A 14,718-nucleotide genomic window follows, 5' to 3' on the forward strand; every position below is an offset into this window, starting at 1 on the left:
ATATGACAGGGAAGCATGGATGTACAAGTCCCGGAAACTTTCCACCTCAATAACAGCAGCCATTATTGATGTTATTGGAGTTTCTGCTAGCACATGTCAACATGTGTGCTATTAAAAAAGTCTATTAAAAGCACATTATTGAAATCCAGTGGAATAACTCACCAGCACTGGTTTCAGAAACTGTACAAAATCCCCCACGTTAAATAACATTTCAAAACAGCATCATCCACTGCAGGATACCATCATCAGCATCATTAAAGTCCAAACATATAACTCTGACTGTAACATTGTTTGCTGTGTTGTAGCCTTTGAAGCTCAGCGCTGCATGTCAAGGCAAGCAAATAGCCCTGCAAGGGGTCTTTGACAAATAAAAAGTAGTTTATGCTTGTGTTGAAACACACATCAGCTTTCTGCTGAGACCAGGGGCCCCATCTTTAGCAGCTGTTTCATCAACATCATTAAGGAGAAAACTCACCCCAAATGTATCTTCTTCTGGTGGTCTTGGATGTGGCGGCGTAACTGCAACACAGAAGCACAAAAGCAGACATCAGTGGCTGTGGTAGGAAAAAACACTCTAATGACTGCAGTTTACTGCAACAGTCCTTTTAAAGTAAATATGTATAATGATTTTACACTTCATACTGTGTATTCTCAGGGAAAAAAAGTACAAAACAGCGGATAAAAAAGAATAAGCAGTTTTTTTTAATCTGCAGTGGTGTTATTCCACTGCATGAACCTGTTTATGCACCCGTTATCACACTAAATAGGCGAAACATTTACACGGGTTAAAGCACAGCCTAACAGACTCGAATTAGGTGACCTGATGTGCTCTCTAGTATATATAATTGAGAGCATATTTTCAGTATCTCCATGAAGCCAAATGGTGTGATTAATGTTTTCAGATGGGTCTCACTGCCAGCTGAAAATATCCATTTGCAGTTTTCTCATTTGTGTGTGTGTTTAACATAAGCTGCTGGAAATAAATAGTGTACAAATGTTGTGCCTCAAAACATAAACAGACTTTGCCCTTCTTTTAGAAGCATTTTGACACAAGCATGAAGCGTGTCGCCTTCACTTGTTTGATCCATCAAACATTGCTAGAGACAATGTCGGCGACCAGAGTGTGTGTGTGGTTTTTTTTAATATAAATTTTGTGGTGTTGAGTTAAAAGTCTGTAGAGGAACAAATGCATATTCAAATCTGACACCTGTCACAAGTTTCCTACCAAAGCCTGAAATTTGCCATCCAGTCAGACTCAAGTCTCACATAAAAAGTAACAAAAAGACATTGTGAGTTTTTAGAACAGTTGAACAAAGACATGGTCGTGCTTGCACATACGAAATACAGAATAATTACAACAAGCTGCTTAGCAATTATACACAATTATACAAGCAGAAAAAAATCAAAAGAAGGTAACACAATATTGACTGACAAATATTAAATCAGGTAAAATGAAATCAGCTGAAAAAGGCACAAAAATTATATAGCTGCACAGGATGTCAATTTTCTGTTGTACTCAGCTCAAGCTGCAGAAATCCGCGGTCAGCAGGACTAATTTCTTCATGTTTAAATACTAGATGTTGCACCTATACACACAAGAGTTTGGCATAGAGAGTGTCATGAGACAGAGCCATGAAATGAAATGAACTTGTGCTCTAGTCTGAGGCTTCCAGCCAGGACATCAGAGAGTAATTGTGGGCAAATTAATGGCCACATGGTAGACTGGCTGCTACTGGCTCAGACACACTGAAGTGCGAGTGTGTGTGTCCTAACTACCATCTCCCTCCAAGCCTTCATCCCTCTCTCCTCTCCTCCCTCTGCCCTCCTCTCTCCTCATCACTGTTAGTATCAGCCAGCCTGTCAGTCTCTCTTGTATGGCTGAACTCCCTCGCGCTCTGCTGCCATAATGTTTCACACTCTAAACACCTCTCCCTCACCTGCCTCACTCCCAGAAGCTGCGTGACTGTGTGCATGTATAGCAACGCGATGTCGCCGCCTGCCTCATGCAGCTCGCCGCAGGGTCAGCATCCATCCGTCTCCATCTCTGGCCATGCTGCAGCTTTATAATACATTCCTGATTAGAAAGAATGGCCTCATATGGAGATGGAAGAAGATGCTGATGAAGGTCAGAGATCAGGCGAGCCCACTTTGTTTAACAGTGAGACGGCCACAACAGCCTGAGGCCAGGCAGCACATCGCACATCGGAGATTTATGATGCAGCGAGAGTGGGCCGAAACCATTGTTCCAGCAATATGACTGCATTTACACTACACTGCTTCCCAAACAATCGCACATCAACAGCTAACAGGGTTGGAAATTCACCTGCTTACACTGTTGCTGGTTATTTTTTAAAAACTGAATTATCTATAAGACTATCCTTTTTTTACTTACTGAAGTGTGCCTATTACAAATGTTTTTATTGTTATTTTCTGGTTTTCATGCCCCAAACTGTTTTCTACTATGGGAGGAAAGGTCTAGAACAGGGTTATCAAACATAAGGCTTGTGGGCCAGAATCAGCCTGGTAGAGACTCCAATCCGGTCCACTGGACAGCTTTGAAAAATGTGAAGGAGGGTATAGATTTTGGACTTTTAACTCTGTTTTCATAAGTTTTGCAGCATTTCCTACTGATAAAGTGGTAAATCTGGCCCCAATGAGCAGAAAAACTCACTATGACAGTGCATGTAATGTTTGGAAATTTGATATTTCAGAGGAAGCTTTGGTTTTTCTCCTACATTCCCAATTTCCTGTAATAAAAAAAGGCAGAGAAGTGTCTGCTGAAATTTGATGGCATGAACCACTGAGAGACAGCTGTCCTGGTTTAGAGACCCAACTAACAGTAACATAAGACATGGGTATGTAAAGAATAACGTATTTGTTTAGTGTATAGAGTGATCATTAACCATGTAAAATGAAATTGGATTTTTTTTGTCTGGGATCCATGATTTAAATAAGGAAGATGATAATGCCATCTGACATTAACAACACAATCAGAAAACTGAATAGCAACACAAAGTGAACAAATTTCTCCACTGTTACCGAGTCAGTTGTGCTCGTCAAACACAAGTAGTGTGTGTGTGTGCGCACATTTACCAAACAAACAGGAAAAAAACAAAGCTGAACAAAAATTTGACAGGCTTACATTTGAAAATAGACACACTCACCTTCTTCCACCAGGTCTGCAAAAGAGAAGACAGAAAAAGTCACGCTATGTCAATAAATTGACACAAGGTATTAACCTTGCAATATTGACCATAAGGAGAAATTTGCCAGTCTTTGTGGGCTTAGGCCCCCTCCCTGTGAACTCAGCACGAACCGCAAGTGAACAATCTACCTGACTGAACTGTGGATGAACCCTGGCGGCTGTAAAACCAGCAGGGATCAACCGTGCAACCTGTGCCCTGTGAAGGAAGATTTTAATAAAAAAGTAAATGCTCCCGACAGAATTTCCAACAGCGACGCAACCTGTGAGTCATACAACAGGTAGTTAAAAAAGAAAAGCAATCCAACAGTGATGCTCACTCCCAAAAAGTGGGCCGAGCCAGCTCTTATGGGAATCAGAGAGTTACTTGGCAGCATTTTATTCTTTCCTCTTTGATTCTTATTTAAATGCAGAGGAATGAAGAAAGGCAATGCACAAACACTGAGCGCTACTATCATTTGTATAAAGGCCTTTTTCCCATGCGTTCACTATCAGTGCTGCCAAATGCACATCACTTGCCACCTAGAATGAAATGTCTATAAAAAGTTGTTATCCATTCACCTGGCTCATCGGGGTTCTCGAGGAAGTGACCATACACCGTCTTGGTGACCGTTCCCAGAGCGTTGCTGGCCTCCAGGGTATAGTTGCCATTGTTGATGTGAGTTGGGTTCTGGAAGGTCAGACAGCCCTCGAGATAGTCCTGGTAGGAGTCCATTTCAGTCCGGATGTAGTCATTTTTAATAATTTCCTTCTGTTTGTGGAACCAGCGCAGCTCGGGCTTGGGGTAACCCCGAACCGTGAATTCAATGCAGGTATCAAGCCGCTGCTCAGGCTCAGCCAGTCTCAGGATGACTGGAGGAACTGCAGTGGGAAAGGAGACATTTGAAACAATGAACGCATACCTACACATTCACACATGAAGGAGCAGATCAAAAGTTATTTGCTTATTAAAATCCTCATCAGTCTGCCTGTTTGGTGTTTGACATAATACAAGCCCTATGTGCTGAGAAATTTCCACAGCCCTTGGGGTGGTGAAAACCTGTACTAATTCTCTGAATAACCGTAAAAAAAAACAGCAGCATACCAAACAGCGCAGGCTTGTTCTGGGGAACAATGACATTTACAGGCAGGTTTCTTTCCTGGGAGTGGCAATGAGCCTTTTACTGGGTGCTGCATGTTGCAGAAGTACATTGGATTGGGTGAAGAACGAAATATATAGAAGGTCTCTTCGGGCTTGATATAAACTGAAAAATTTCCTCTGCTTAAACAAGCACAGAGCTCCTCTTTCCTGACATGCAGCAACACACCTCTGAATCAACAATGCCGCCAAGCTGAGAGGCACTTTGTCACTTTAATATCATCAGATACATTTCATAAACAATTCACCCACTGATTTGTCTACGTAATGAGTGAATTTTGCTACTACAGAATTAAAAGGAAATATTTGGCAGTCAGTATTACCTGGCAGTGCCTCTCTGTCACCTCCACCGCTCATACGCACACGCGTTCGTGATATCATTGATAAACCTATTTATTCAATTAGATCAGGGTTGCAGGTATGATTTAACGCGGTCATTCAGCCTCACCAGTGAGTCTCCACCTGCAGTTTCACAACCGAGAGTGAGCAGTTTGTCACTGCGATCAAAGAAAGTGATTGCAAAAGAGAGCTGCTTGTCAGATTGTCAACATGTTCCAGAAATTCCCTACCCCGACACTCTCCTAGTGTCAGAAATAGCGTCAATTCTTGTAGCTTTCTAAGACGGTCAATCTGGCTTTCACACCCACTTCATGCCTTGACTGGCCAGCTGTGCGAAGGTGAGAAAGTAGGCATGGGTTGAAACTTTTCTCTCTTTCTTATTTCTTACACAATCATTTCTGCTATTTTTCATGTGCAACACTGAGGTCAACACTATGGATCCGTTCCAAGAGAGACTGAGTCTTATCTATATCCACGTAGTAATACTTTGTCTGCATCTCTGTGATGGTTGGCCATCCAGTGATGATTTTGGAAGAGCTAAAAACGCATTTGAGCGTAACACAGCTGTAATTGTAAGCACTGCAATCATGCTTAATTATTAGCAGTAATACACTGTGACTAATTAATTTGAAATGCCTGCCAGATAAGCTGATAATAAAAGTTACTGTCACTTTCAGCTCTGTCACTGATAGCTCATGTTTTCAATCCAAATGATCGCCCTTTAAAGACTTGAACAAACTATTTATTGGTGTGTGAAAGCCGTCATTTAAAAAAAATTGCTTTGGTGACAGACAATAGTGACAATGAAGTCATTCAACTGAACTAAAGGCTACGGCTTGTGTATGTGCGAATGGGATGGTGTGGGGGCGTGTGCAGAGCTGTGATTTTGAGTGCAACAAGAAAAGAGAACAGATGACAGTAAAGAAACAGAGGAGGAGGAGGAGGAAGGAGTGAGGGTGTCTATAGAACTATACAGCCTAAAGAGAGAAAAAAACAGACAGAGAGGAAGAAAAAGAAATTTTCTTGTTGATGGACAGTTAGTGACTGATCCATTTTCCCCTCAGCTCGGCTGTCAGCTCAGTCTCGGTCAATACAATATAAGTCATTACTGTGCCACATAGCAGTCTATAACTACATGGTGTCCTCGTGGTGCTCATACAGATGACAAGCTTTGATAACTACATGCGTTTGATCAGCAAGAACATTGAATACAAGGCTAGTTGTAATGTTATCTAGTGGTAACACTGGTGGTGTATTTCAAATGCCATGTTCCAGCCTAACTACAGATACGACATCGTGGCTGGCGGTGACAGGGGAGGCAACAGCTTCGTGGGACAGATATTGCTTCATATTCCCCGGGGCTAAAGCCCATTGCGATTAAGTTTAACCTGTTAGAAGCAGCACCTGTACATGTAGAGTCACAGCAGGGATTCAATCACATAATTTCCCCATTAATTATCCTTAATTAGAGATTACGCCCTGCTCTACCTGTACAGCTAATGAGGGAGCAGAGCTACTAATACAGGTGTAAATTAGTGCCATACTCTTAATAGAGAGCTACACTTTGGCTACGGCACTAAAGGAGGAAAACATGTGAGTCCACGCTGCTGTAGAGCAGCTATTGTTCCACACAGCAAAAGAACAATGTGCCTGCAGAATTTGCATTGTGTTTAATTACGGTTTCACTAAAATAGGGAACTCATCTTTGAATGCAGAGAATGTCACTTGACGGCTGGTAATTTCGCTGTCAATCAGATTACTCCCTAATCAGAGAAGCAGTTTAAGCTATTTTATGACATTTCCAGAGACAATAGGCTGCACAGGGGAGGAAATGTAATTACCATCAGAGCATGTGGTGAAAAATTAATAAGTTAATTTGCAGCACCAGCAGAGTGTCAACAGGAGAGAAAAAAAAAGCCTGGGGATGTACATCCATAGACTGTCCATGTGGAGGAAACCCTGAAGACTACATGGTACAAAGTCAATCTGTCATTCTAGCATGGTCCTTAGCAAGCTCTGCTCCAGTAGGGAGTGTTTGAATTGGTGACAAATCTCCCCTGTCCTGTAGCATGATGCATCGCAAACAGCTACAATAGATTGAGTTCTACAAGAGGAGGCTTGCTACAAAGAGAAGGATGTCAGGCACCTTTGATTAATACTGGCTTTGAATACACTGTCCCAAATCTGCCCGGGGCCAATCCACTGGGTAAACTTATGTAAGAGCTCAAGTATATACTGTAACTCATGGTTGGGATATTAGAAATACGTTGGAGTGGTTACCAAATCATTGCTTTATCATAGCTGAGGGTGAGACTCCTTTCTCCTTTTCTTTCCACTCAGATCAAGGCAGAGCTTTCATGTGGGCTGGAGGGTACATTCTTGCTAATTAGCTACATCAATTTCACTTGGTTTGTAGCTGTGCAACACCTCATTGCATTCTAAATGTACCTGCATAATTTGGCTGTTCTGCTTGATAAAGAAGTTTTTTTCCCCCCTGTTTTAAATTATTCTCTCAGACAGTCAGTGTCATTAATACATGATATATTCTGTCCCCAACATAAGCCCATCAAAGCTGCCATGAAAGACATTTTATGCACAAAAAAACCACCAAGAATTCTTGGCTTCAAGCATTCATACTGCCCACACTTGATTTAAAGTTTTAATTAAAATGAGGTATTTTATAGAGCAATTTATTATATTTTTGCGTTTTGGCTGATTGAGCATCAGAACAATTCCACATATCTTTGCATTTTTATTAATCCACAGTGTTCGGCTAAGGAACTCCTTTTTCAAAATGTATAGGCTCATATTACATACATTTACTGCATACATATACATTTAATGCTTACATTTATTCATTATGTCTTAAAAAAGATAACAAGAGCAGTATTACATGTGCTATACACTTATTAGTCGCTACAATTTTAGGACTGGCACAGAATTTGCTATCACATCGACTATTATGTGCTATAAAGTTTCTGCAATAAAGCTGCAAACAGTTCAAATGCCATTTTATCGCTGATACTTTGAAATTTTCTATCTTTTAGTAAACTGGATTATTAATTGCACCAAATCTCGCAGATTTTTACCAAACCATGACAGTCCCCAGACAAGCTGATGGCCTCCAGTGTAGATAAACCACTTGCACAGTGGTAGGTAACAAGATTTCATTCCAAGTAATCACTAAACCAGCAGGCTTTACTGATTAATGTCTTCAACAACAGAGCAACATAATTCCAAATTTTAAGCATCTGAGTCTTGGTTAGAAGATCCATGACAAGTGAGGAAATAAGATTTAATAACCAAGAAACAACTACTGAGGGACACAATATAAATGTTATGGTGACTTCAGTCAAGTGTTAAGTATTCCTGTTATAGCTGGGTTAATTGGGGTTGTTTCCCTCTAACTGAGCAAACAACATGATAGATTAACATTTTTTTCAGCCATGCTAGCAGCATGGCTTTGGGCTCACCACTTGTGTCCACACGAAAATATCTCATTGACTGCTGGAGGGATGATAATAATTTTTTGTACAAAAAGAGTACTGCTGAATATGATATTTCCCAAATCTTTCATCTTCTGCAATCTTCAGATGGAACTTACATTCTGATTTCTTAGAAACTGACAACTGACATTCATGTTCCCCTGAAGATCATATAACAAATTTTTTCCATTTTAGTTTGCTTTTCAACATCCCCATTCTCATCGGACGCTCTTTGTCTTGACAGCTGATTATGGAGAGTTAGCATGCTGCCACAGTAACAAAAACAATCAAAAACTGTGAAACGCTGTCAAAACTTTAGCAGGTTAAAGTTAGCTGCCAAAAAGGTTGAAGGCTCTTATACCATGTTTTCATCTAGTACTGACATGTTATCTCTATGTAGAGAAATTATCTGGATTCCAGCATTTGATTCATGGTTCTTTGCATTACAACTTATATTCTGTATGTTGACTGACTTTACGGATTTTAATTATCTGCTAATCCTTGATATTTACAACCATATGCATTTCTGAAAAAGCATAAAGCTGATTATGGTTAGACTATTTTTTTCCCGCAAATGCAATTCCTCTTCTGCTCTCCACACAGACTGTTTAACGGCATACAAACCCTCTACTCAAGTGTTATTGGTCAAAATTACTCAGACTAGTGGACTAAAAACATAAACAAGGAAGCTTAAGGTACTATTTTTTACACCTTGCCTACAGATTCTGTATATTCATATGCAGATATCTGCTTATTGAGATTGCACCGCTGTCTCTCGCAGGTGTACAGAATGGGTTTGTTGCAGTGTTGTATTAAGATTTGCCCAAAGAAAGATTATAGCAGCACTGCCTGTTACCCCATGCATGTGTCGTTCCTAATATGCGAAATATGGGAGGCAGATCATTGATTGGATCAGGAGTTAATCAGATGTTGTGACCCCATTTAAACTGTAGTGAAAACAATAACCAATCAGGCAGAAATTCTGGCAGAGTTAGGTGACCTGTCAACTTACAGGGTAGATTTGATTTCCTAAGAGAAGAGGCCATGCTTTACAGAATACTTCTACATTTGGCTTAGATCCGAACACAGTGAGAACCTGAACACCTCCAATTTTTGGACAAAACTTCAAGCCTTTAGCATTTGTTTCAGTTAAATGATCTGGCTACAGATCTTAATAACTGAAAATGAAAATTAGTCAGCGTAAAAGAAAATCAGCATGTCTTTTCACTGTAGCAACACATTTTCCTTAACATTTGACATAAAATCACTGCAAATTGAAAGCAAAGGCTTAAAAAAGAATTAAAACAGCCCTTATGCTTCTTTTTTTCTTAATTGCTCTATGTTCTTGTTGTCATTGTTTACTGGTAATATTTTTCCACAGTGTGCACACAGTATATTCATCTTTTTTAAATAAAAACTGAATGCAGTTGTGATTCTTAATGTCCCACCATTAACCTCGATGATATTAAACATAAACAGCCATGCAGATTATGATATTAGTCAAACTAATTAGTCATAATAGGTAACTATTTTATTACAACATACTTACCTTCACTTAATATGGGCAGCATTAATATAGACCATGAATGGCAAAGTACTAAGGCAATAATTTTCTCTTTATGCAATAATGCAAATGTGCATAAATTAATGTGTCAGTGTGTTTACAGTGGGGCTAAAAATCTCCTGCTACAGTGCCTGGACGGAGTTTCAATAGTATTTAAATCACAGGAAGCGTCCAACTTACACTGTACATTGAGCTGGATGGAAGAATTGGTCATCCCCACCACGTTCTCTGCGATGCAGGTCAGCTGGAAGTTGTTGTCATCTCGGCTGATGTTGAAAAGAGTGAGGTTGATAGAGTGGATGTTGGGCCAATATACGTTTGACTAAGGGAAAAGTATGAGAGGCACAGAGAAAACAGAGGCATTTAGGTACCTGAAGGATATACTGTACAGCAAATACCATTATACCAGTGGGTTTTAAATCTTTAATTACTTAATTAAAATGAAAGTTAATTATTCATTAGTTAAATTCCTGTGGAAGGAAACGTAATAAAGTCAAGAACTACTTGATACCTGTGGGAATTAATCACTTCCCTGTCTGATTTCACTGGCATAGATCTAGCATGGCAGGAAGAATGTAAAGAGCAATATTATCAAATTTTGCAGTACCTGGACTAATTACCACCCTGCTTTTCACCATTAGGAATCTAATGGTGAAAAGCAATCATGCTTCCTTTCTTGCTTTTAGTTGTTCAGGCTCTTACTCCCAAACACTTCACTCATCCCGAAACAGCATCCTTCTACCCTAAAACATCAAGCCTGAGGCTGAAGTAGCTTTCATCTGTAAAGTCACTGCAAGCATTAAAGACACAGATGACAAATACAGTCACACAGCAATTTCAGAGACTCCTGTTCTTTTCTTCTTGCTGTTTATCTCTGCAGTCGTTATTGCTGCAACGTCCCTGGGGCCTTTCTCGGGGAGCGAGATTAGTCGGTTAACAGGCTCACCGTGGGTTCAACCCAGGCCTCTCTGTCACAAAAAAGTTGTTTGTTTTGAGCAATTTTGATTTTTTTCCCCCCAAATCTGATAACCTTTACTGCACATCTAATCACAGAATCATAGGTTAATCTTGGACCTGGTAAAAACAAAAAGTCTATCCACATAGTAAACAGTTTTAGGTTTCCCTGTCAACATCATCTAAATGCAAAGACATTATTAGCAGTGAACCAATCAGATTGTTAAACTTGTTCCTGTTTCTTTGTTATACACAGAATATATAGAAAATTGTAGATGATTTATCTTTAGCCTATTTTTTTGGTTCTTCAGCATTTGCTTAAAATTTATCTGAAACTTCTGTCAGGGCAATGAGTCTTAGAGCTTAATCCTACAAGAGTGTGCGCTTACTGACACCTCAATTTACCACTGAGGCCTTTCAAGGTGAACTACATACCTGAACTAATTTTGTGTTACAAGTAATTAATGAATCTGAAGCTCCGATGTGCATAAAATACAATACAAGCACAAATAATTAAAGTATAGAAAATGTAAAAACACAGTTTAGTGCAATGCAAAAAAAAATATGAGGTGTAGCAGTGAAGGAGAAATCAATCATTAGATTGTGCTCAAAGAATGAAGTTATCATAATGAGAATTAACAGGATTATTTCAGCTTAATAACTGTATATTAGCCTGAAGCAATGTTTGAAAAGCAGGCGAAAAGAAAAACATTTGTTGGTGTAAGGCAATGTAATTAATTTAAAAAAAATCTTTAATATGTTTGCTGTTTTTAGTATATATGCATGTCTAACCAGATGTGTGTTGATGGAATGCAGGCCGCTGACAGTCCAGTCTACTTCAGGCAGCGGTGATCCGGATCCGTTACAGCTCACCGTCACATTGTCACCCTCCATCACCAAAACACTGCTGTGGCTCACACTGATCTCTGGTAAGTCTGAAAACATACACGTATACACACGTTACTGCACGCCTGTCGCCATCGGTGTCTACATACTTTCACACCAAATCAATTAATCACTTTTCATTAATGTAATAAAATTAGTACAAAGGAAGCAGCGGGACACACATCCAGATACAAACACTCACACGCTTGCACAGTGTCACAGGGATGAGTCACCGCCAGGAGATAATACTGCAGAGACTCCAGCCTCTGTCAGAATCAACACACTGCTCCTCACATCAGATTCACCCTCTGAACTCTGTCACACCTCCTCCCTTTCCTGTCTCAACTACTCTCCTTGCTTCTCTTCTCATTCCTCTAATTCACCTTTAACCCCTCCCTTCCTTCCCCTGCTTTCGTGTTGCTTTGTCGTCAGCCAATCTTCTTTTTTCTGCCTTACTCCTCTTCTTACCACCCCTCCTCTGCTGCTTCTTCTTTCTTTTTTCTTTTTTTTCTCCTTTCTAATCACAGATCTCACCTTTCCCTCCTCCTCTTACACTTACCACAGTTGTGGATGTACATGTTCTCCAGTCGTATCTTGGAGGCTCCATTCCTGCAGTACAACTGCTGTGTGTTGAGCTTTGCTTCTCCTCTTTGATGCCACAACTGGATCCAACGGATGTCACAGCCGCAGTCGAACACCACACCATCCAGACGCCTTAAAAATAAGCATAATTAATATCAGTAACAGACGGAATAAAACACACGGTGAGCAGTTACAGCAATATTACAACAACATAAAGAGCCTTAACAACAACATGAAAGCAAAAAATGTATTATTACACAAATAGCAGCTAATGTTGCTAATGTTTTTTCACATGTGATTTCCACTGAAAATAGCAGCAGTACCAGAAACAAAGAATATATAGCATGCATCTTCCCAATATATTAAAATACACCAAGTGTAGTTCACAGAAACACAGATGTATCCTTACACAACTTTACAACTATGACACTCACAGACAGACAAATGTAATTATCACAGCAGTACAACTGAATTATCTGCAGTGGCTTCGTGCTAAAATGGTAGCCTGCTGCTCAGGAGTGAAGTTAAATATTTTTAGAAGTGTGAACAAACCAGAGGTGTTTAAGGTGTTTTAGTCAGGCAGTGCAAGCACAGGAAGCCCAAATGTTGCACATATTTTAAAATCATTCAATAAAGATAGAAGTTTGCACATGCGATATGAAACACTAGCAGCCAAAAACAAATACTACAAAATCATAAGAGAACTTGAATTACTATAATTTTAGCAGTCATTATTTGTGCTTGTGGGTTATAGTAAAAAAAAAAAATCTATGTAGGGCAGGAAAGGGTTATACATATCCCAGAAAGTAATCATTTTAAAAATCAATGGTAAACCTTCAGTTCCTGTCACCGGAGGTAAAATGCATTACTGCCAAGCTCTGCATGAGCAACAAGGCTTGAGGCAATACAACTGCATGCAAGGAAAACGAGAGGAGCATTTTTACCACAATCTCAATCTAATCAGCGAGCAAATTAACATCAATCACAGATCAATTGATAGCGACTGATCAAACAATATCCACCACAGATGTACCTTTTCTAATGTTTTGTAAAAGTCAAATTAATTTGAGTCAGCAGACAAGAGGAAAAACAACGAATGGCTGTACTGAAGGATTCAAATGTGAGGAGGTCAAAGGTCAGAGCAGTGTTCCGGCTATCAGTCTCAGGCTGCATTAGCGTCAGACAGGTATCACGAGGTTCCACTCTGCATACGTTTCAGTCTCACAGACGGGTGCACCAAAGGGCCATATTATTCAACACAGTATGCCACCTCTGCATTTTGCATATGTCCAATTTGGAAGCTGTGATTGGTCAATTTAGTCAAGATGAATGCCTGTCCAAATGCCCTTGACAAAGGTCAATAAGATATTGCAGAAAGCATGAATAATGTATGGACTATGTCTACCACTCAGTATAAAGTAATGAGAATAGATTCCCACAGGTGGATCTCAGTTATTATCACCTGCCCACTGGATCTTATACTGTATCACTATATGTCACTATGTGACAGCTAACTCACTGAGCCCACTGGTCCTTCCACCGCACCAGCCAACTGTAAACTCAATTTCCCTTTAATTACAGCAGCAGAAAACCTATTCAAAATATTAACACTTATTAGCAGTAAACATATATAATTATATTTGACATTTTTATCATTATACTTTCACCTATAAAAAAAAAAAAAAAATGCTAGACGGGCTATTTTTCCCCAATGTGTGATAAAGTAAGAGTGAGAAAGGCCACAGGTTAATACTGTACAATGCTGCCAAGCTTTGTTGTTGAGAAAAGTCAAATACTTAAAATTTACTAACTAATAATGTCACTTTCATTACAGTTATTAATTTGATTATTAACTGATATTTCAAATCAATATTTTAGTGTATTTTATAAAATACCACTGTTGAGGTGTTTAATAACATGTTACGATTTACCTGCTACTACCACGGATGGCTGCTGGTTACATTTACCATTGCAGGTGTACCTTTTTTGTCTTTTCTTGATTCAATTTCTAAGTTGCAGGATTTTTATCACTTATATATTCAGCTAAAAAAAATTAAAAAAATAGTACCAAATATATATTCATTCTGGAAAACTGCGATGCTTATGAAAGAGCCTTGATCTGGTTCCCTTCCAACATGAAAAACTGCAATAAAAAGGAACTTATAGGATATTCATACATTTTACCACTGCAGGTTTGCTCTCAGGTAACATCTCGAGCAGAAAATCTATCTTTCTTACTGAAGCGATAAGACAAAGTACTCAAACTAAGATGCCAAGAAGATTATAAATAAAATTTAATTGATTGTATTCACTTAGATGTTTATCTTCGTTTACTGTAAGATGTTTTATTTAATGGTGCTTTTCTTCCAACAAAATTACTTTAGAAAAATTCAACAGCTTATAAAGGCAATTCTAAACTCTAAGGACAATAACCGCCTCAGAATCACAATTCGAACTGTAATACAAACCATAGCTCGGATTTCTTTTCAGGACACATTTAGGGAAAGACAGGTACCTCCCCACATCATGGTGCTGAAGAGAATTTCAAGGTTAAAGGTTTTCATTTAAC

General features: G+C 39.3%; 1 protein-coding gene across 5 annotated transcripts in view; it reads right to left on the bottom strand.

The window, feature by feature from the left end:
• The window catches only part of ntrk3b (neurotrophic tyrosine kinase, receptor, type 3b), a 236,105-nt gene that overhangs the window by 100,617 nt on the left and 120,770 nt on the right, over nucleotides 1-14,718 (bottom strand). For 4 of the 5 annotated variants that reach the window (XM_026174777.1, XM_026174786.1, XM_026174770.1 and 1 more), the window contains 6 exons: nucleotides 12,127-12,281; nucleotides 11,475-11,617; nucleotides 9,909-10,050; nucleotides 3,764-4,063; nucleotides 3,165-3,179; nucleotides 476-519 (listed from right to left, as the gene is read on the bottom strand). In XM_026174777.1, coding sequence (XP_026030562.1) covers nucleotides 476-519; nucleotides 3,165-3,179; nucleotides 3,764-4,063; nucleotides 9,909-10,050; nucleotides 11,475-11,617; nucleotides 12,127-12,281 — 799 coding nt within the window. The remainder of the gene's footprint in view (nucleotides 1-475; nucleotides 520-3,164; nucleotides 3,180-3,763; nucleotides 4,064-9,908; nucleotides 10,051-11,474; nucleotides 11,618-12,126; nucleotides 12,282-14,718) is intronic. The other variant, XM_026174796.1, reaches the window with a different exon arrangement.

Source organism: Astatotilapia calliptera, chromosome 1 (genome assembly GCF_900246225.1).
Source record: "Astatotilapia calliptera chromosome 1, fAstCal1.2, whole genome shotgun sequence".
NCBI classification, from domain to species: Eukaryota; Metazoa; Chordata; class Actinopteri; order Cichliformes; family Cichlidae; genus Astatotilapia; species Astatotilapia calliptera.